The 23,482-nt window shown below is 36.8% G+C and overlaps 1 protein-coding gene across 4 annotated transcripts in view; it reads left to right on the top strand.

The window, feature by feature from the left end:
• The window catches only part of PEX1 (peroxisomal biogenesis factor 1), a 43,235-nt gene extending 22,108 nt beyond the window's left edge, over positions 1–21,127 (top strand). For 3 of the 4 annotated variants that reach the window (XM_011963249.1, XM_011963247.1, XM_011963250.1), the window contains 15 exons: positions 486–618; positions 1,238–1,334; positions 2,701–2,871; positions 4,405–4,559; positions 5,513–5,702; positions 5,920–6,086; positions 7,773–7,907; positions 11,132–11,196; positions 13,533–13,675; positions 13,766–13,869; positions 15,017–15,193; positions 16,642–16,872; positions 18,232–18,429; positions 18,720–18,850; positions 20,630–21,127. In XM_011963249.1, coding sequence (XP_011818639.1) covers positions 486–618; positions 1,238–1,334; positions 2,701–2,871; positions 4,405–4,559; positions 5,513–5,702; positions 5,920–6,086; positions 7,773–7,907; positions 11,132–11,196; positions 13,533–13,675; positions 13,766–13,869; positions 15,017–15,193; positions 16,642–16,872; positions 18,232–18,429; positions 18,720–18,850; positions 20,630–20,714 — 2,182 coding nt within the window. In that variant the 3' untranslated portion in view covers positions 20,715–21,127. The remainder of the gene's footprint in view (positions 1–485; positions 619–1,237; positions 1,335–2,700; positions 2,872–4,404; positions 4,560–5,512; positions 5,703–5,919; positions 6,087–7,772; positions 7,908–11,131; positions 11,197–13,532; positions 13,676–13,765; positions 13,870–15,016; positions 15,194–16,641; positions 16,873–18,231; positions 18,430–18,719; positions 18,851–20,629) is intronic. The other variant, XM_011963248.1, reaches the window with a different exon arrangement.
• Positions 21,128–23,482: the final 2,355 nt, after the last annotated feature.

Here is a 23,482-nt window from a genome sequence, read left to right as displayed (position 1 = left end):
GGAGGCGGAGCTTGCAGTGAGCTGAGATCCGGCCACTGCACTCCAGCCTGGGAGACAGAGCCAGACTCCGTCTCAAAAAATAAAAAAATAAAAATAAATAAAAATAAAAAAAATAAATACTGTGCTATCCCTTGAGCCCAGGAGTTGGAGACTAGCCTGGACAACATGGCAAAACCCTGTCTCTACAACAAATGCACACACAAAAAAACCAGTCAGCTGGGTGTGGTGTTGCATGCCTGAAGTCCCAGCTCCTCGGGAGGCTGAGGCAGGAGAATTACCTTTGCCAGGGAGTTTGAGGCTGCAGGAAGCTGGGTTCACGCCACTGCACTCCAGCCTGGATGACCCAGCAAGCCCCTTTCTCAAAAAAAAACAAGATATAAAATAAAATTAATTAACTATACTGGGAAGGCAAAATTCAGCATTTTTATAGCTAAATTTCATCCTGCTTCAGTCTTTTATCATGTAACCATGTATATCTTTTACAGAGGAGTGAATTCCTTAGGCATGTCCTCCTTGGAGCACATCACTCATAGCCTCCTGGGACGCCCTTTGTCTCGGCAGCTGATGTCTCTTGTTGCAGGACTTAGGAATGGAGCTCTTTTACTCACAGGAGGAAAGGTAAGTGGTTAAGGTGTGTTCATTTTTCTGTAACATTTAATAACTTTTTGTTTACCTTTCTTTGGGTTTTGACCAGGTATTATATAGGGTTTATACGACATATGGAAAGCATTCATTTATTCACTAACATTTCTGTGTGTCTGCTTTTAGGTGTTGGGCGAGTGATGACGAATAAGAGTGATGTTCTCCATGCCCTTTTTCTGTGTCAATTGATACAATTATATGGTTTTTCTTTTTTAGGATATAAGGTGCTGATAGGGTTGAGTAACTTACAAATGTTGAACCAGCCTTGCATACCTGTGATAAATACCATGTAGTTGTGGTGTATCATTCTTTCTACATTGCTGAGTTTTATCTGCTAATGTTCTGCTGAGCTTTTGTCCTTTTAAGTTTGAAAGTGATTGGTTTGCAGTTTTCTGTTTTTGTATTGTCTTTGTCTGGTTTTGCTGTCAGTGTAAATCTGGCCTCATAAAATGAGTTGGGAAGTATTCCCTCTTCTTCTTTTATTTTTTTGGAAGAGACTGTATAAAATTGAGGCTGAATCTTGGTTGCCATAACGACAGAAACTATTTCTGTGACTGAATATATTGGGAATTCTTATAAAGCAATTATTTTCTAGGGAAGTGGAAAATCAACTTTAGCCAAAGCAATCTGTAAAGAAGCATTTGACAAACTGGATGCCCATGTGGAGAGAGTTGACTGTAAAGCTTTACGAGGTATGAATATGGTAACACTCTACATAAATCCCTTTTTCATTAGAAAGACAGGAATGTTATAATTAATGCTATCAATCTAATAAATACACCTATCATCTAGTCTTTAACTTTTCTGTTCATCATTTAGTCATTGAAATTTCTTAGAAATTTTAAGTCTTTGGCTTTCTAATGTTTTTGATAAAATTTCTAAAACTCTCCATATTTGATGGAGGCCTATTTTTTTTTTCTAGCCAGAACTCTTTGTAGACTACATTCCTGGAAGTGCTCACTGACACCACTCTGAAAAATTAGTACTTAGAATATACTCTAATTGGTATAAATGATCTCTGAATTGCTATGGGAAACTGGGAGAATGGTTGCTTCAGGAGAGAGAAAGTAGGAGGCTATGGACAGCAATAAGGAGAATTACAGTTTACCATAGAACTTTTGTACTTTTAAAGTCCTTAACATTTACCTTATTATCTATTCAATTAAAATTTTTTTTTTTTTTACTTTGAACAGTCAATTTTTCCCCCTTGGGTACCTCTATCATATAGTTCCAACTAATCATGAACTTGTGTGTTTCCTGTTCTTTGTAAATTTAAACTTTGTAACTCACCAGGAAGTTTGAAGCCAAATTTGTGATTCAAATATAGCAACTCCAGGATCTCTAGGCAGATGCATTTGTATTTGATTTAACACGAATCTTGATCCCTTACTCTCACTTATGTTTTCCCACATCCTACTTTTTTAAATTTTGTTGTAGGCCATCTAAAATTTTCAATGGGGTGAAACGGGGTATAAATGAATACATGCATACAGAAATTATAGTAGCATATTCCTTTTCTTTTCTTCTTTTTTCTTTTTTTTTCTTTTTTGAGACAGTCTTGCTCTGTCGCCCAGGCTGGAGTGCAGTGGTGTGATCTCGGCTCACTATAGCCTCCATCTCCCAGGTTCAAGCAATTCTCGTGCCTCAACCTCCCAAGTAATTGGGACTACAGGTACATGCCACCACACCTGGCTAATTTTTGTATTTTCAGTAGAGATGGGGTTTCACCATGTTGGCCAGGCTGGTCTCAAACTCCTGAGCTCAAAGTGATCTGCCCACCTTGGCCTCCCAAAGTGCTGGGATTCCAGCATAAGCCACTGCACCTGGCCTCTGTTTCTGAGTTTTATAAAATTTGATACTTTACTGCGCCCTTTGAGACTGTATTAATTGAACCATGTTAATGATGAACAAGTTTTTGTGATTGGTATATTAATAAAATATAGATCGAATTTTTATAGTTAAATCAGTATTGAGCTTTTCTAATGCTTTTGAAAGGACAACCTGAACTTTCCCAGCACTGAAATAATATTGAAACCATTTCATATCTTCTGTATTAAGGAAAAAGGCTTGAAAACATACAAAAAACCCTAGAGGTGGCTTTCTCAGAAGCAGTGTGGATGCAGCCATCTGTTGTTCTGCTGGATGACCTTGACCACATTGCTGGACTGCCTGCTGTCCCGGAACATGAGCACAGTCCTGATGCGGTGCAGAGCCAGCGGCTTGCTCATGGTAAATGCATCCACCACTGGCTTAAGGTCTTGTTCTTTTGTCAGTCAGCATTTTTAGTCTTAACAATAAATCTCCTCTCTTCAGAGAATAATATATGTGTTATGTTAAGTGTTGTGTTTGAGGCCCCTGATAGCATTCTACAGTTGTCCTATAGACCGTATTAGCAAAATTGGTAGAGTAAAAACAGTATGAAAATTCTGCAACTGCATGCTTAGTCCTTTAGGGTTTTTCATTCTCCTTTACTTACTGTTTAATTTACAGATTTACTCTTTTGTTCATTTGACAAATATTTGACAAACGCTTGTGCGCAGTCTGTATTCTCAAAGTCTAGGAGAAAAAGAAGGGTGAACAGTGTTAGTACAGAACGATACTAATAATGATGGCTACTGTGTATGAGTAGCCAATCCTTTCTTGGCTTTCTTGGATTGCTTTGTATTCTGCATGAAGATATTCCCTGGGCTTTACAGGCCAATAAATGGAAATTCAGAGAGATTAATTTGACCAGGGTGACCAACAAGGAGGTGACAGAATACACTGTGCGAGAAGTATACACAGAGTAGTGTAGGAGCATATAACCTATACTGGGGTTGATGTGGGATAAGGAGTTATCAGGGAAAGCTTTTTAGAGGAGTTGATAACTGAGCTGAGTTTTGATGGAAGAGGAGAAATTAGTGTGAACCAATTTCATGCTAATAAAGAAGCAAAGGAAGCGTGGTCTATAAGCAAAAGCACAGAGATATAGGAAGTAATGATACTTTGGGGAATACCCTGTTGACTGGAGCTTAGAGTGCAAGGAGAGGAGTGCTAGGGAGGTCAGATTGGAGGGTTTGGCAGCATTGACTTGCTTCAAGGTTCTTAAGAACTGAAATAGATATAAAATGCAACCAAGAGTGGCTTGGATTATATTACCTAGTGTGCTAATCTCAAATTTTGAAATCTATAGCATCTATAGGACTGGCGTTATTAATCTTACACTCGATCTGTTACTGTTCTTATACTAGATCTATTAGTCCAGAGTTTAAGGGAGTGCTGCAAATTTCTAGGTCAGAACAGGACTCAGATGTACATTATTAATGCCGATTTCAGTTCTGACCTTCTCATATGAAACCTTACAAGACCTGGGGTAGGAGGAGATTGTTCTGGAAGTCATAGGAATATGAGCTATATTTTAACAAACAGAATACAGTATGGAAATTTATCACCCTTCCAGAATATTTATTTCAGAGACAAATTTTTATCATTCGTTCATTTATTTCATAAGATCCATGAGTAGGGAACTTCATTAGACATTGCTCTGAGTATCTGGTCTGAGTTTGCAGTACCTCTTGTGCCTCCATTAGATTTATTAGGTCCTTGATAGACAAATCAGGGAATAACTAGATGGATTCATTTTTTAAAGACATGAAAGAGTGATACCATACATATTCCACCTTAAAGGTGAACCTTAGAGTATCATTATTTTTAATGAATGTATAATTTTTAAATTTCATGTTTATTTTTCCTAAGCTTTTACACTATATTGCTTAATTCCAGCTTTGAATGATATGATAAAAGAGTTTATCTCCATGGGAAGTTTGGTTGCACTGATTGCCACAAGTCAGTCTCAACAATCTCTACATCCTTTACTTGCTTCTGCTCAAGGAGTTCACATATTTCAGTGCATCCAACACATTCAGCCTCCTAATCAGGTAATACACTATTTGTAAGGATTATTGAATTATGTCCCTTTTCTAGAAATTATTTTTCAATTTTATTAGTAATTTGTGGCTTTAAACTTATGCTTCTATTAATGATCTTAAGGATATGTAAGTCAACATTTGGTGCATGTTGTGCTAGAGGCATAAATTATAATTTATAGCCACCTGAAATGTTAGTATGCACTTTCCAAGAAAATGACTTTTTTGAAAATGGTATTTCTTTGAATGAGAAAGAACAGAGAGAAATAGATAGATGGCTTTTAAACACTTCATTAATTAAACTTTTTTTTTCCACCATCACATAATGGCACTTAGTCCCCTTTGGGAACTCATGAGGGTTTTGGTGGCACTGAGCTGAAAGAAGTATGTTCCAGGACTGGCAAACATATTTTAAATTCTCAAAAAGTTTCACCTAGCATCTACCCTAAATATTCAGACCCTGTGCTAGTTAACTGCTATTGAAGAACAAAGCTATTATATCTATTATTAAGGATAATAGAATGATATTTGAGATATTGGTCACTGAATATGTTTTTAGAAATAAGTTTTATAGGAACCAAAACAAAATTATTAAAGGAACCATGTATTACTAAAAATGCTTCTTATTGGAGAAAGAAATGACAATCATTTATTAATGTGATTTTTTTACAACCTTATTGAGATATAATTTAAGTACAACAAATTCACATAAAGTGTACAATTTGATCAATTTTAACATATGTAGATGCCGTGAAACCATCACCACAATTAAGGAAACAAACATTTTCATCACTCCAGAAGCCTCCTAGCCCTTTTACTACCCATCCCTCCCAGGCTCCATCCCCAGACAACTACCAATGTGCTTTCCGTCGCTATAGATCTGTCAACCTGATTTTCTCCAAATATACGTTCTAAAATATACAGTTGAATAAAATTGGAAATTTGAATTTTGTGCTTTTCTTTAGGAACAAAGATGTGAAATTCTGTGTAATGTAATAAAAAATAAACTGGACTGTGATATAAACAAGTTCACCGATCTTGACCTGCAGCATGTAGCTAAAGAAACTGGAGGGTTTGTGGCTAGAGATTTTACGGTACTTGTGGATCGAGCCATACATTCTCGACTCTCTCGTCAGAGTATATCCACCAGAGAAAGTATGTTTTACTATTAAAACCTGAACTTGGAATCTTCTTTCTATTGTGGAGAAATGTAATTGTAGTAAGACAAGAATTAAATATATTCCATTATAGTATTTGAATAAGCAGTTATTTGAGTAGAAAATTAGTGTTTCCAGCTAAAATGATGGCATATTTTGAAAATTCATATAGTGAAATGTAACTACTAAAAGAAATTTTGTTTATTTTTAAACAGAATTAGTTTTAACAACATTGGACTTCGAAAAGGCTCTCCATGGATTTATTCCTGTGTCTTTGCGAAGTGTCAACCTGCATAAACCTAGAGACCTGGGTTGGGACAAGATTGGTGGGTTACATGAAGTTAGGCAGATACTCATGGATACTATCCAGTTACCTGCCAAGGTATGTTTAAAAAAAAAAAAAGAAAAAGTGAATACTTACTCCCAGAAGAACCACTGTATTATTGGCTTTGGCTTTATGTGTTAGCTTGCCCAATCTCCATGTGAGTCAACAAGTGTTTACTGAGTTACCAAATAAATATCTGACACTATTTTAGGTACTTTAACAAATTTTTATTTTATTAATTAATTTTTTATTAGAGTTGAGACCTCACTGTCATCTAGGCTGGAGTGCAGGGGCACACTCACAGCTCACTGCAACCTCGAACTCCTGGGCTCAAGCAATCCTCCTGCCTCAGCCTCCCCAGTAGCTAGAACTACAGGCATGAACCAACATGCCCGGCTAACTCTTTAATTTTTGTAGAGACAAAGTCTTGCTATGTTGCCCAGGCTGACAGATTTTAGTGTGTATGATGCAGTCTTTGACCATAAGAAACTTATAATAGAAAGCTGAGGTGACAGTTACAGTAAATACATTTTGATGTATAATTCTGTTTGCTTTAAATCATTCAAATTGTAGTAAAACAAGATGAACTGTCTGCTGTGATTTGAGCAGAAATGGATAGGAATAAACTAGGAGGTAGAAGAGTTATCAAGGTTAACAGGATTGATGGGTGAAGCTAGATATCCAGACCTGAGGTGAAAAGCAGAGTTGGCAGGTATAGACGAGGCAGATAGCAGGATAAAGGAGACAAATGTAGATTGTTCTTCAGAAGATCAGATGGTAGAGTCTAGGAGGTAGTGTGTTTTAATCAGAAATCTGAGAGGCAAAGATCATTGCATAAGATCAGGGACCCGTGCAAAGGAGTGAGAAAAAAAATATGGGTAAGGACCCTGGGTTTCATGTAACTGCATGGCAACTCCTGGGCACAGTGGCCACTGGAGCCTGGGACATGCTGATTGCAGCCCAGGACTATTAAAACCAGTGTGAGAGAACATGGGCATGGAGGTACTAGCTAGCAGGATCATGATCCCAGTGCTGGGATTGGGTGGGCATCAAGCATTAGTACATGGAGATTCAGTACATCCAGATACAGTACATGGAGACTATATGCGTAACTGCTGTGTGGGCTTCTTTCAGATTAGAGCAGAAGTAGAGGTGAGTGGGAATATTCTCAATAGAGGGAACTAAATAGGCATACCTAATAAAGGAGACCAGGATGTTGCTGACAGTAGCCTCATGTTTGGCTCACCTGTTCAAAAAGTCCTCTTGTTCTCGAGCAGTGGTGCTTTAAAAGGTAATTTGAGAAGCAGTCAATTATTTGTTCAGCCTGGAGACTCTTGGGATATTTTACTATCTTTGATTGAAGAGATTTGAATGTACACAGCTCTCATAACTTGCCCCATGAAGCATATCCATGAAAGGCACTATACTTGTTAAAAGATTGGTTTGTACTTTTCAAATGTAGTACTTCTAATAAAACAGGAAAAATAGAAATAAGTTCTGATGCAGTTATATGCATTTTATATAGAATGTGTTCTTAATTGGAAAAAATTTGTAGTAGTTCCTTTGAGTTCATTTATAGTTTTTAGTAGGAATTTTATTTTCTACTGCTGTACTTGCTGTTACTGAAGACAGGTGGTGGTGATTACTATCTGAATATTTTTTTCTATACATTGATCTTTAGCTGCTACTTAGTCATTTGTTTAGACTTGAGCTCTTTTTCATATTTTTTTTTTTGTTTCTCAGTATCCAGAATTATTTGCAAACTTGCCCATACGACAAAGAACAGGAATACTGTTGTATGGTCCGCCTGGAACAGGAAAAACTTTACTAGCTGGGGTAATTGCACGAGAGAGTAGAATGAATTTTATAAGTGTCAAGGTATGTTGTCCACTTCTTTTTTCACTGAGGCAAAATTTACATAAATGCAGTTAGCCATTTTAAAGTGTACAATTCACTGACATTTAGTGCATTCACAATGCTATACAACCACCACCTCTTTCTAATTTCAAAACTTTTTCATTCCATTCCTTCTTCCGCTCATCCCCTGGCAACCATTAATCTGCTTTTTGTCTCTATGGATTTGCCTTTTCTGTTTATTTCATATAAAAAGAATCATGCAATATGTCACCTTTTGTGTCTGGCTTCTTTCACTTATGTAAAGTTTTCATGGTTCATCCAGGTAGTAGTATGTATCAGTACTTCATTCCTTTGCATGACTGAATAATGTTACCATACTTTGTTTATCCATTTATCAGTGGTGAACATTTGAATTGTTTCTACCTTTTGACTATTATGAATAATGTTACTGTAAATATTCATGTACAGATTTCTCCATGGACATGTTTTTATTTCTCTTGGTCATAAACTGAGGAGTAGAATTGTTGGGTCTTAGGGTAATTCTCTAACTTTTCAAAGACCCACCAAACTGTCTTTCACACCAACTGCACCATTCCCACTAGCAAAGTGGGGGGTTCCTGATTCTCCACATCTTTACCAACACCATTATGTTTGTCGATTGTGGGCTAGTCTCACATTTGGAAAGCTAGTAGGAACAGCAATCCATCTATTAAAAGTTGTGTGCGGCTGGGCGCGGTGGCTCACACCTGTAATCCCAGCACTTTGGGAGGCCCAGGCGGGCAGATCACAAGGTCAGGAGATCGAGACCATCCTGGCTAACATGGTGAAACCCCATCTCTACTAAAAATATAAAAAATTAGCCAGGCGTGGTGGCGGGTGCCTGTAGTGCCAGCTACTCGGGAGGCTGAGGCAGGAGAATAGCACGTGAACCCGGGAGGCGGAGCTTGCAGTGAGCCGAGATCACGCCACTGCACTCCAGCCTGGGCAACAGGGCGTGACTCCATCTCAAAAAAAAAAAAAAATTGTGTGAAATTGAGTAATGAGCCACCTCTCTCATAGGGCTTATTATGGTCTTGCTTAAGGCAAATCTTCATGCATTGTGAATAGAATTATACATAAATACTCAGATAAAAGGGCAAACTATTCTTAAAGGGAGTAGACAACTAGAGGGTGGAGACCATACTGAGGCAAGAGGCTGGGGTTTTTATGGTTCTGTTACTTTTGACTATATCTCACCCTTACTTGGTCAAAGTGAGACTAGGTCTAAGTTTTTTTCAGGTACAAGGTGAGTGTGGTAATTAAGAGGCATGCTAGCAGATCATTTTGGGTAATGCTTCACAGTTCACCACTGGTGTGTCATTGTGGTCGCAGATCCAGTATCTTAGCTGTATAGTTTCAGCACATCAGCAATATTAGTTTAACAAAGGGCAATTAGATTCCAAGACAAAGGAATCATGTATTATTCTAGCCTTACTCAAACTTGATTTATAAATCAGTTTAGTAATTTATTTATTTTTTCTATATTTATTTTTATTTTTTTGAGATGGAGTCTCACTCTATTGACCAGGCTGGAGTGTACTGACGCAATCTTGGGTTACTGCAACCTCCGCCTCCTGGGTTCAAGCTATTCTCCTGCCTCAGCCTCCCGAGTAGCTGGGGTTACAGGCTAATTTTTGTATTCTTAGTAGAGACAGGATTTCACCATGTTGGCCAGGCTGGTTTTGAACTCCTGACCTCAAGTGATCTGCCCGCCTTGGCCTCCCAAAGTGCTGGGATTACAGGTGTGAGTCACAGTGCCCAGCTCAGTTTAGTAATGTATAACTGGGTTTTACCCAGTTGTAAATTACTCTTTTATCATGTCTTTTTGTGAACTGGCAATGATGGAGAAACACTAAAAGTGCCAGGCTGTTGCTTCTTCCTGTTATTTTTGCCTTAGTTATTTCTTTTTTCTTTTTATTTCTGAGACTGAGTCTTGCTATGTTACCAGGCTGGAGTGGAGTGGCGTGATCTCGGCTCACTGCAACCTCCGCCTCCTGGGTTCAAGTGATTCCTGCCTCAGCCTCCTGACTAGCTGGGATTACAGGCTCCTGCCACCGCACCTCGTGAATTTTTGTATTTTTAGTAGAGACAGGATTTTACCATGTTGGCCAGGCTGGTCTTGACCTCCTGACCTCGTGATCCACCCGCCTCGGCCTCCCAAAGTGCTGGGATTAAGGTGAGAGCCACCATGCCCGGCCTTGCTTTAGTTATTTCTTGTTCCCTCCTCTAGTACTATAGTTCTCTGACCGTACTGAGGAAATGTAATTAAGTATTATTATGTTAATAGATATCTATGTGGTTGAATATTAGAAATTACTTATTTTGGTCACATATCCTGATCAGTAGTTGGTCTTTTGGAGATAGTGATTTTTCACTACAGATGACTTTAGGACCTATTCAGTTTTTTTTTAAAGATCCCAATTTAAGGAAGACTATTCTCATTATTGATTTTGCTATATGCAGGGAAGTTTATTTCAAAAGGTGTTTCAGTTGGCTTTTAGGGAAGATTTATATATTATCTTTTTTCTTTTTTGGACTTTTCCCATGTTCTAAAAATGATATATTCTTTAAATCCTATGCAAATACATTGTTTCAGTAATTGAAGATGCTGATTAAAGTCATATCTCTACACATTTTTTAAATTTTAGATGGAACTTTGTCCCTTCTTAAACCATTCACTTATTCACTTGAAAAAAATGATTTATCTAATACTTACGTGGCAGACACTGTTTCTGGCACAAGGGATTCAGCAGTGAACAAAACTGCCTTTTTGCAGTTTACATTCTACTAGTGGAGAGTGACAATAAGCAGATAGACACATTCAGTATATAATCCACTGTCAGATGGTGATGGTAAGTCCTATGTAGGAAGAAAAGCAGGGTAAGGAAGCTTAAGAGTAACTGGAGTGAGTCATAGATGGACTTGTCAGAAAAGGGTTTCTGAAGAGGTGGTATTTGAGCAGAGATCTAAATAAAATGAAGCAGCAAGCCATGAGAATATCTGGGGGAAAATGTTCTGGGCAGAAGAAACACCAAGCATAGAACTTGTGGTATGTTATTTATTCTAGCACACATTAATTTTAAAAATGTATAAAAGATATCCATTTAATCATATGAAAGATTTCCATGATTCATTTAGTCAGAAACCAAATTTATATTTTCTTTTTAAATAATTTTATCTCAACTCTAATTTTATTTTACCCATAGGGGCCAGAGTTACTCAGCAAATATATTGGAGCAAGTGAACAAGCTGTTCGGGATATTTTTATTAGGTTGGTTCCCTATTAATGTTTTTAAAGTAACTGACTCTGTTATTATTTATCAATCAGTACTTTTTTTGGTCTTGTTTTTTGAAGAACTGATATTTGAAACCTGTGGTTTATGTGAATTATTAATAAGCTAGAGGATGTGGATTCTCTATTTCACCAAATGCTACAAAATATTTTAGATATTAAATTTTGGAAATTATTTGGTTTTGTATTTACAATAGAAATACTCCTCAAAGTGGAATCGAAGTGGTTATTCAAAGAAATCTCTTCTATGAAGCAAATAATTGCCCCTAATTTATCTCTAAATTTTCTAAGTTCTAAATTCTTTTTTCCCCCAGTTTCTAATTTATCTCTTATAAATCAAGATTCCATCTGGCCAATTTAATTTCAGTGAGTGTAACTATTTTGCATATATTAAAAAACTGCATATGAATACAGAAGATGGTATGTAAGGATGAAAATAATTATTCAAATGTGATAGCATTATGGGGAGTTTTAAAATAAAAGTTACTGTTTTATTCTTCCAAAAATGTTATTACAAAATGTACACTTAAGAGAATATATATAAAATACTTATGCATCTTAAGGAAGAATAATAAAATGAATACTTCATGTATTCACCACCCAGTTTACCAGGAAAAAGCATAAACAAAATAAACCTCTTCTACGTAATTCCTGGGTTAAAGAGAGGTTACAGTGGAAAATATTTGGGAGCAAATGATAATGAAAATACTATCCATTAAAATTGTTAGATGTTGCAAAACTGATTTCAAGGAAAATTTATAGCCTTAAATGTTTAGAAAAGAAAAAAGGTTGAAAGTTAACCACTTATGTATCTATCTCATGAAATTAGGAAAATTATAGATATACACTAAAAAATAGGTTAAAAGGGAAATAATAAAGATAAGAATGAAGTTTAATGAAACACAAAACAGAGAAGCTCACAAAGCCAAAATTTATTTTTTGAACACTGTCTAGCAAGTTTGATTAAGAAAAAAAAAAAAAAAGCATGAATAAACAATTTTAGGGATAAAAAGGGAACCATAACTAAAGATATCCCAGAAATGTAAAAGATAATAAGGGAATATTATGAAAATATTTATGCCAATACATTTGAAAACTTAGGTGACATAGACAAAAATAAAACTGACCAAAATTGAACCAAAAAGAAATAAAATCTGAGTAGTCCTATAACTTAGTAAAAAAATTGAGTTAGAAAAGTTAAAAAAATCTTTACACAAATCAAACATCAGACTCAGTTTTCTAGGACAGTTCTGCTAAACATGCAAGTAGCAGATAATTCAGGTCTATTTTTGGCCCCAGAAGATATATTTTACTTGCCATGCATTTAATGAGATAGCTGTTGGTTTTTTTCAATCACCATGACAGGTGTTTTATATTAGGTGTTATTCTCCAGACATCTAGTCCACCCGTTGCCAGAGACGGAATATTCACTTCTTTAGAATTAAAATTTGTTAATAAATTAATAAAACTAAAAGTCAAAGTTCAAATTATTAGAAAAGTAAAAGAAAATATATTTTTTGGGAGGCCAAGACGGGTGGATCATGAGGTCAGGAGATCGAGACCATCCTGGCTAACATGGTGAAACCCCGTCTCTACTAAAAATACGAAAAAAAATTACCCGGGCACGGTGGCGGGCACCTGTAGTCCCAGCTACACGGGAGGCTGAGGCAGGAGAATGGCGTGAACCCAGGAGGTGGACCTTGCAGTGAGTGGAGATCGCGCCACTGCACTCCAGCCTGGGCAAGAGAGAGACTCCGTCTCAAAAAATAAATAAATAAATAAATAAATAAATAAAAAGAAAATTTTTTTTTAATAGAGAGCCCTTACAAAACACTACCAGCATAATGAGCTTTCCAAATTTTGAATGGGCAAAAGAAATGAATAGGCATTTCACAAAAGAAGTAAGGGTGGCCAATAAATATATATTAATATAAAAATGGTTACTTGTAATAGAAATCAAACAAGTGTTTGACTTATTGACCAAGAGTCAGATTTTTGTTTTGATCCCTGTTAGTCTATCCAGAAGGCATGGGTCTTAATAAACACCTTGACCTCAGCAGTTTACTGAATACGAGGGCAATTTCACATACCTTGCCTTTTTAAGGGTTTGTTGTAAAGATTAAAATAAGTACCTAAATATATATAAATACACTTATATGTGTTTATATATAAATACATACAACTTGCCTTCTTTAAGGGTTTGTTGTAAAAATTAAAAGAAGTACATAAATATATATAAATACATTCATATATATATATGAAATCACTTTGTAAACTATGAAGCCTGATTCAAATATGAAATGTTGTTTTTCCAGAGCACAGGCTGCAAAGCCCTGCATTCTTTTCTTTGATGAATTTGAATCCATTGCTCCTCGGCGGGGTCATGATAATACAGGAGTTACAGACCGAGTAGTTAACCAGTTGCTGACTCAGTTGGATGGAGTAGAAGGCTTACAGGGTAATAATTATAAATACAGAAATAGAATGTTATAACAAAATGTCATCATGTTATCAGATTTTAGTAAAAAAAAGTTCTTTTTTCCTCTAGGTGTTTATGTATTGGCTGCGACTAGTCGCCCTGACTTGATTGACCCTGCCCTGCTTAGGCCTGGTCGACTAGATAAATGTGTATACTGTCCTCCTCCTGATCAGGTGACAATTTCATATTTAGAGTCCAAAACCCAACAAATGCTACACTCTTTCCTTGTGAGCTTTACTTCTGCCAGGTAATGGCAATTGTCCTTAAAAGACCAGCTTTCTTAGGGAAAAGCTTTAGCCACTGTTTGCTCAAAGCATAAAAAGATTCTGAATTAGATGCAAAGCCTTTCTTTGGCCCAGTGCAAGTCTGAAAACCTTGTAATCCTACTGTGTTAGCTGATTTGGGGAAAAAAATGCAAGAAACCTAAAGTATTATATTTTCACATTCTCTTCTGTTAAGATTACATCCATTATCCTGTCAAAAAAAACTCTGATACAGAATCAAGCATGTGAATCGTAAGCATGTAAGGTTTCAGAGAGATAATTTTTCAACTCTTCCTAGTCCTGTGTTGTTCCAACTCCTGTTCTCCAATTTAGAAGCAAGCAAATAAATGAATGAAAGAACAGATAGACAAATGAATAGTCAAAGGTATAAAGTATCTGAATATATGTTACATGTAGCTATTATTTAAATTATTTCGATTTCCCTTTTGAAATACCTTCTTGGCACACTTGCCTAAATCTAGAAAATAACCACTGTGTGAATAAGAAATTACTTACACTGAATATTTTGTAGGTTTTTGCTTTTTTCTTTTTCAGACAAGGTCTTACTTTGTCACCCAGGCTGGAGTGCGGTGGTACGATCACAACTCACTGCAGCCTGTGTCCCAGGCTCAAGCAATCTTCCTACCTCAGCTTCCCGAGTAGCTGGGACCACAGGCGCACGCTACCACGCCCAGATAATTTTATTTTTAATTTTTGTGTAGAGACGGGGTCTCCCTGTGTTGCCCAGGCTGTTCTTGAACTCCAGGGCTCAAGTGATCCTCCCACCTCAACCTCCCAAAGTATTGGGATTTCAGGTGTGAGCCACCATGCCCAGCCTTAAGAGTGGTGATTTTCATTCATTTTCCTACATATATTATTTCTGTTGGGGAAAAAGTTCCAAAGAAGATAAATAGTAGGCTGTTGGTACATTTCTCAACTTATTTATAAAGCTTTTTTAGATATATAAGGTTAATTTATGAAGAAAATCATAAGACACACAATTTAAGATAATATTTTTAGTATTTTTAATTTGTTAAATAAATTATTCTCCCTTCAGGTGTCACGTCTTGAAATTTTAAATGTCCTCAGTGACTCTCTACCTCTGGCAGATGATGTTGACCTTCAGCATGTAGCATCTGTAACCGACTCCTTTACTGGAGCTGATCTGAAAGCTTTACTTTACAATGCCCAATTAGAGGCCTTACATGGAATGCTGCTCTCAAGTGGACTCCAGGCAAGTTATATGAGGAAGTTGTTATGACATTTTATGAATGATAAGAGAAGTACAATGTCAAAATTTCAACCTTAAAAAAATGCTATTTTTTAAACAACTTTGGTAAAACTGTAGAGAAGTATAAGTTTACCTTTAGTTGAATGTTCCATAGTTGGAATATGGGTTTTGCAGAGAATTTATAATTATGAAGAGTTTGGTGTCTGTTTCTTTAACATTACCTTAATATTGGCAAAAACATGTTGGTGTTTGCAAGGATATTATTGAAATTAGGATACCATGAATTAAATACTACAAACAGAAAAATAGTTAGAGTTTTTAGTTTTTTTGTACTTTAGCTTCTAAAAAATAATTAGTTAAAGCTGTTGTTTTGAAGCTCAAATTGTCCCAATCTGGCCAATAGAAGCCCCTTTTGTATGGCTCCTATATCTTTATGACATGTCCTCATCATTTTTGAATCACTTCCTCACTTCCAGATACAGTAAGTTATTCTTGGCCAGGTGTAGTGGCTCACGTCTGTAATCCCAGCACTTTGGCAGGCCAAGGCAGGAGGATCATTTGAGCCTAGTTTGAGACCAAACTATGGTTACACAAACTATACCCATTATGGACAACAGAGTGGGACTTTTCTCTAAGAAAAATTTAAAAATCAGCTGGCCATGGTGGTGCACACCTGTAGTCCTAGCTACTTGGGAGAGGCTGAGGCAGGAGGATCACTTGAGGAAGTCCAGGATGCAGTGAGCCATGATTGTGCCACTGCACTCCAGCATGGATGACAGAGTGCGACCCTGCCCCCAAAAAAGAAAAATATTCTTGGTTTATCTTGTACTTTCTGTATCCCAACCCTTGCATCAGCCTTTTCTCTAAAGATAGTATTACGATTTTAACATTTACAGTAGATATTTGAACTGTTACATTGTAGACTTTACCATATATTTTCTAGGAAGGATTATTCTATTACTCTTCTTTACCACATTTGGTTGGAATGTCTACAGAGCCTACAGTTGCTAAATCAGATACTCCCTAAGTTTTTGCTATTTTGGCAGGCCATTGAAGTTCTCCCCTCTCCCTTTACTACCAGAAAGATGTGTATTTGTAGAGCTCTCTATAATGAGAAAGCACTCTATAACATGTTGATTCATCATTTTGGAGTAGAAAAGTATGAATGGAATGTCAGAGACATAAAAATAAAGCCCAGAGGTCTGAGTCTTAGCTTCATTACAGACTTCCTTGGGGGATGGTTGGTAAATTATCTACACATTCTATGTTATCTTTATATTTTAATAGTTAAATTTTTACCATGTGCCTCAAAACCATTAGAGAATTAATGAGTTTTTTGAAAAATGCTTCTTAGTTTCTTGTATTGCTCTAATAGAATGCTATGTTATTATTTATTTCTGAGACTAAAATTGTTTACGTCTTTAAACTGGTTGTCCTTTTGTGTATTTTAGGATGGAAGTTCCAGCTCTGATAGTGACCTAAGTCTGTCTTCAATGGTCTTTCTTAACCATAGCAGTGGCTCTGACGATTCAGCTGGAGATGGAGAATGTGGCTTAGATCAATCCCTTGTTTCCTTAGAGATGTCTGAGATCCTTCCAGATGAATCAAAATTCAATATGTACCGGCTCTACTTTGGAAGCTCTTATGAATCAGAACTTGGAAATGGAACCTCTTCTGATTTGGTATCTTGTGCAGTCGTCATTATGCAGTTCTGAAATATAAAGCTACATGTTGGTGTAAAGTTGGAGTGATTTTTCTCCTAACCAGCCCCACATATTCTTCCTGGTTGGTTGGTTCTTCAGTAAAATAGTTTTGTTTCTTGCCTACACTAATTGGCAATTTGCATTCCTTGTTAAGATTTTTAAGACAAGGCTGGGAGCAAGGAACCAAAGTTGTGCATGGTTGTGATTACCTTTGGTTTCTTTGAGGTTTCTCTCTCTTACCTAGTGGTTTTAAAACATCTTTAGGAGCAGTTCCATTTTATAGTAAACTTAAATTCTATTATCATGAATAGTTGAGGATAATGAATAATTTGATACAATAATGTAAGAAATTCCTGAAAACAAAATATTATCTGTGATACTTTTGCTGCAAAGTGTAAGCACAGTGAAGGGTGCTAATAATGTTTCAACAGGAAAGTGTTTTCATTAAATGTAGGCAGTATCACTGTTCTTCTACTAGCATTCAACATCTCTTCTCAAAATTAACAGTGGTTCACTGTAATTTTATTGGTACATATAACATTTGTACATGTATTTGGTTATTTATATGTTTCCTGGTTTTTTGTACATTTACTTTATTAATTTAGGCTTTTTTTTTTTTTTTTTTGAGACAGTCTCACTCTTATCACCCAGACTAGAGTGCAGTGGCACAATTATGGCTCACTGCAGCCTTGACCTCCTGGGCTTAGGTGATTCTCCCACCTCAGCCTCCTGAGTAGCTGAGTATGCCACCATGCCCAGCTAATTTTTGTACTTTTTGTAGAGACGAGGTTTCACTATGTTGCCCAGGCTGGTCTCAAACTCCTGGGCTCAAGCGATCTGCCTGCCTTGACTTCCCAAAGTGCTAGGATTACAGGTGTGAGCCACTATACCTAGCCTAACTCAGACTTTAAAAATATAAAAGCAATTCATTTGTATTCCCAAGAATAGTAAAGTGGTGGTTTAATTTTAGTCTTTAATTCTGTTTTTTATTTATTCTATCTAGAAATGTCCCAGAAACTTAGTATAAATTTACTTTCTGAAAACGAAGAAACCTGTCCTTGGGCATTAGTGTGTTGGATTTAAGCAACAAAGTTAAAAAAACCTACCCTGTGTTATGGCAATTTTCGCTCGATGGTGGTTCTATAACACAGGTATCAGTGAACCTTTATAGAAGAGGAACAGCTTTTCAACTTGCTTAATTTCAGTTAATTAACATGTATACTTATCTATGTTAATGTTTTATTGCTTAAAATGTTTAATTTTTATCTTTGGTAAACACTTAGTTTCTTCTCTCCCCCCCCTTCCTTCCATCTTTCATTACTACAATTTACCACGCAGAGCTCACAGTGTCTCTCCGCACCAAGCTCCATGACTCAGGATTTGCCTGGAGTTCCTGGGAAAGACCAGTTGTTTTCACAGCCTCCAGTGTTAAGGACAGCTTCACAAGAGGGTTGCCAAGAACTTACACAAGAACAAAGAGATCAACTGAGGGCAGATATCAGTATTATCAAAGGCAGATACCAGAGCCAAAGTGGAGTATGGCTTTTTCCCCCTCATTATAATTGTTAAAACTTCTTAAAAATTGTTTCACCCTTTTGATATGTATTTCTTTGACTTATAAATGAGCTATATTTATAAACAAGGGACCAGAACACATTAACTCAGTCATGGTTATGTGCTTCCTTGCTTTCAGTGTTTCATTATCTTATAAGAAAGAGAATGTATGGTCTCTTGAAAAAACTGACAAAAAGAAGTAACAACTGGAATACCACATTTTTTTTCACATCCCTAATTTAACTCTTTATCAATTTCTTTTTTTACTTAAGGAGGATGAATCCATTAACCAACCAGGACCAATTAAAACCAGACTGGCTATTAGTCAGTCGCATTTAATGACTGCACTTGGTCACACAAGACCATCCATTAGTGAAGACGACTGGAAGAATTTTGCTGAGCTGTAAGTAACAAATTCTGTTTTGGAAGTACAGCTACTACTATAAGTGACACAGTATTACACTTAAACCTTTAAAGTTCGTGTTTAAAATAAAAAAAAAATATTTTGAACATGTAAAAGCCAATTCAAAAATATGTGTCATATTTGCATTTAAAAATCCCAAAATTTCAGAAGTACAGAAGTCAAAATTGAGTTTTCATTAACCAGTTCATTTGATTATATTTGAATTATTCATAATAGACTCATTTAATTTTAGTAACTTTGGGCTGAGTGCAGTGGCTCATGCCTGTAATCCCAGCACTTTGGGAGGCCAAGGCAGGTGGATCACCTGAGGTCAGGAGTTCGAGGCCAACCTGACCAACATGGGGAAATCCCATTTCTACTAAAAATACAAAAATTAGCCAGGTGTGGTGGCATGCACCTATAGTCCCAGCTACTCGGGAGGCTGAGACAGGAGAATTGCTTGAAGCCAGGAGGTGGAGGTTGCAGAGAGCCAAGATTGCACCACTGCACTCCAGCCTGGGTAACAGAGCAAGACTGTCTTGCTAAAAAAAAAATTTAGTAACTTTGAAGAAATAAGGAAAATTAAAAGTTCAAAGTGATTCTAATGTCTAGTTTATAAAATTTTGTTATAAAAACACCTGTTTTGCCTTCAAAATAATTTATATTAATATTTTATTGAGCTCAAGAACATATAAATACAGATTTATTCATTGGTGGACCACATTTGTTACACATTGGATTTAAAGGATCCTTGCAATTGAGTTTATGACCACCTATGAATCTGAGACCAATGGACTGGGAAGCATTCTAGGTCAATGATTCAGTGTAATTCAATTTAACAGATGTTTATTCCTGGTCTTTAGAAGCTGCTGCTCTTTGTTATCTAATTTTGCAGTACTTTGCAGTATGTATGTATGTGTACATAAGTTAGTGCCATGTATTTATTAAAGAAGAATCAGAAAACAGAGGTAAGGAAAAATAAGGAAACAAATTTCCCTTAACCCCACCACCTCCCAAAGCATATTTGTTTATATGCTTATATATTTTTTCCTATTCTGATAAGAACAGTCTGTACATATTGCTATATAGCAGTCCCCCTTTATCCACATACATCCTGAAAATTGTTTTACATTTTAAATGTTACTTTATTGCTTTTAAATGTCATTTTATAGTGTAGCTATGCCACAATATCCAATTTTTAGACATTTAAATTGCTCCCAGGCAATGTGGTAATGAACATTGTTGCAGCTGAATATATGCACATATCTAATTGTTTCACTGGGATAGAGGCGGAATTGTTGCATAACAGGGAGTTCACAATTTTTAAGGCTTTTGAAATGTATTCCCCAATTGCCTTCCAGAAATACTGTACAATATATATTTCAATAGCAGTATGTGAGAATGCCAGATATACTGCACCATCACATTGTGTGTTGCAGTATTTTTCTAAACTTAGCCCTTTTGATTTTAGAAAAATGATATCTTAATAATTAACATTTATTTGATTAAAAGTGTAGAAGTTAGAATTTTTCATATTATTCATTGTCATTTGTATTTTATCTTTTCTAACTTGTCTCTTCATCCCCTTTGCTCCGTTTTCTATTGGAATGCAACTTTATTTGTAAGAATTATTTTTAATTTCTGCGACTGGCATTTTTTTTCTAGTTTGTTATTTCCCATTCATTTCTTAAAATATAATTGTGTTTGCCAACAATCCATTATCTTTTGTTTTGTGATGGTGGTATTTACACATATTAAATTATCTCTTTCTTTTTTCAGATATGAAAGCTTTCAAAATCCAAAGAGGAGAAAAAATCAAAGTGGAACAATGTTTCGACCTGGACAGAAAGTAACTTTAGCATAAAATATACTTCTTTTTGGTTTTGTTTTGTTTTGTTTTTTGATGGCTTGTGCATATGTTGTAACAGGAAAAAAACGGTGTCTGTAAATTTCTTCTTAATTTAACAAATGTGGTTAATTTATAAAATCACAGATTGGTAAATGCTATAATTAGGTAATGATCAGGATTGAGATTAATACTGTAGCATAAATTAGGACATTTATAACAGATTCCATATTTTATCTCCTATAAATAATATTAGCCAAATGGTGGAACTGATTTATTTCGTTTGAGGAAAACATAATAAAGAATGTAATTAAATTTAAATTTCTTGGAATTCCCAGTTGTATATTCATCATCTTTGTAGCATTTGACAAATTTTATGCTTAGCAGCTTCTTCACTGTTTTGAAATAAAATATTCTATTACCTACTGATACAATTATCTGTTCTTTGTAGATCAAAAATTGTGAAATTTACACATAATTCAAATACATTATCTGCTCAACCAGAAATGAAATCACATCCCCTAATATATTACATCCAGCTCCAAGCCCAAGATATTTAAATGACATCCATTCCTCTCCTAGTTCCAGTTATAATTTTATCTTGATATTCTCTCATATATGAACTAAATTATAAAGTTAGCCACCATCAATACAATCTGTGTATCTAATATCTAACTATATAGTAATGGGGTAAGGGAACAGCAAAAAAGAAACATTAATCAAAATATACAAATAAGCCTGGGCAACACAGTGAGACCCCCATCTCTTAAAAAAAAATTAGCCATGCATGATGGTGTGCTTCTAGTCCCAGCTACTTGGGAGGCTGAGGCAGGAGGATCACTTGATCCCAGGAGGTTCTGGTTCTAAACCAGCAAAGCTCAGAATCCCAGGGGATAGAAACAAAGACTTTGTGGATCACTAGGATAAAACTGAGAAGCACTACCCCCTAATGCACTTTGTTTCTCAGTTCTTTGATGACATCACTGAGCTGACATACCTGCCTTCTTTTCACCATAAAGTGAGTTTCATGATCAGAAGCAATGTCTATGGGATAGCATAACAATGTAAAAACCATTTAGTAAGTTCATGAAAGGTGGTGGTGGTAAAAGTTTGGAGAACATACAAAGCAAATACAGTTCCAAGGTGTGTCCCTTCCAGGAAGGACAAATTGCTACCTGCTCTGTGATAGAAGAGAATCAGATGTAATCAGCCTGCCATCAGACTTGGGCTGGTCTCTCCTGGGTGTGGACTTGTCTGGTTGGTCACTGCTGCTGACAAGTAGGCTGTCAGTATAGCCGGGCTGTCATGTCAACTGTAGTGAGAGGGAGGTCCACATTGTGGAGGCCACATCCCTGCAATCTTGGCCAATTTGACCATGAATCTTAAGCAGTGGGGTGGCTGGAAAAGATGGCTGATTGACATCCATACAGAGGTCATCTTTTGACCACTTGATTAGTGTAAGCACTGAAGGCTTTTAACTGAGCATTCACATAGGACACAAATATTCTGATTCTTTGGGCCCATTCCAAGAACTCTGGGCATACTTTTCCTCCAGACCTCATACCCAGTTGTGTTCTTTCCAAATTTCTGGTCATCTGGTTACGTTATCAGCCACTATCTGTGAATCAGCATAGATTTTTATATCAGACATTTCTACCTCCTGACGGAATGGAGGAGATATGTTACTTAACAATACTGTTCGCTTGGAAGATTTCCTATCTCCACTATTTGTAAGGGCTACTCCCTCAATGTAGCAGTAATGCTTTCACTCTGATGGGTAAGTCACAGTGGAATTCTGGGTCTTCAGGAATTAGTGTTAGTGCATACACAGTGTCTGACAATCCCCAGAGTGTCTGCTGCTCTTGGATCCTGTGGGGAAGACTTGGAGAAAAGAAGATTCATGGCAAGAACTTGTGATGTGATGGCAGGGCCTTTTCCCTGGCCCTTCATTCTTAGTCTGACCTAGGTGTCAGAATTAGGTCAGGGGCCGTGACTATATTGTGACTCAAACCAGGCCTTTGTTTACTAACTGGGAATTTTAAATTATAAGAATCAAGTAGGATCTTTGCCCATGTATTTTGGTCTTAAGAACACAAATGAAATGGCTCCAATGACTGGAGGAACACCAGGGTCCTTGGTCTCGTGCTGATTTAGATAAAACGACTGTCAGGCCTCTGAGCCCAAACTAAGCCATCCTATCCCCTGTGACCTGCACGTATACATCCAGATGGCCTGAAGTAACTGAAGAATCACAAAAGAAGGGAAAATGGCCTGTTCCTGCCTTAACTGATGACATTCCACCATTGTGATTTGTTCCTGCCCAACCTTAACTGAGCAATTAACCTTGTGAAATTCCTTCTCCGGGCTCAAAACCTCCCCTACTGAGCACCTTGTGACCCCCGCCCCTGTCTGTAAGAGAAAACCCCCTTTGATTGTAATTTTCCACTACCCACCCAAATCCTATAAAACGACCCCACACGTATCTCCCTTCACTGACTCCTTTTTCAGACTCAGCCCACCTGCACCCAGGTGAAAAAAACAGCTTTGTTGCTCACACAAAGCCTGTTTGGTGGACTCTCTTCACACAGACACGCGTGACATTTGGTGCCGAAACCCGGGACAGGAGGACTCCTTTGGGAGACCAGTCCCCTGTCCTTGCCCTCACTCTGTGAGGACATCCACCTATGACCTTGGGTCCTCAGACCAACCAGCCCAAGGAACATCTCACCAGTTTCAAATCAGGTAAGCGGTCTTTTCACTCTCTTCTCCAGCTTCTCTTGCTAACC

The sequence above is a fragment of the Colobus angolensis genome, unplaced genomic scaffold, assembly GCF_000951035.1.
Source record: "Colobus angolensis palliatus isolate OR3802 unplaced genomic scaffold, Cang.pa_1.0 Scaffold605, whole genome shotgun sequence".
In the NCBI taxonomy this organism is placed as follows: Eukaryota; Metazoa; Chordata; class Mammalia; order Primates; family Cercopithecidae; genus Colobus; species Colobus angolensis.
This window is presented reverse-complemented; position numbering and strand designations above follow the sequence as displayed.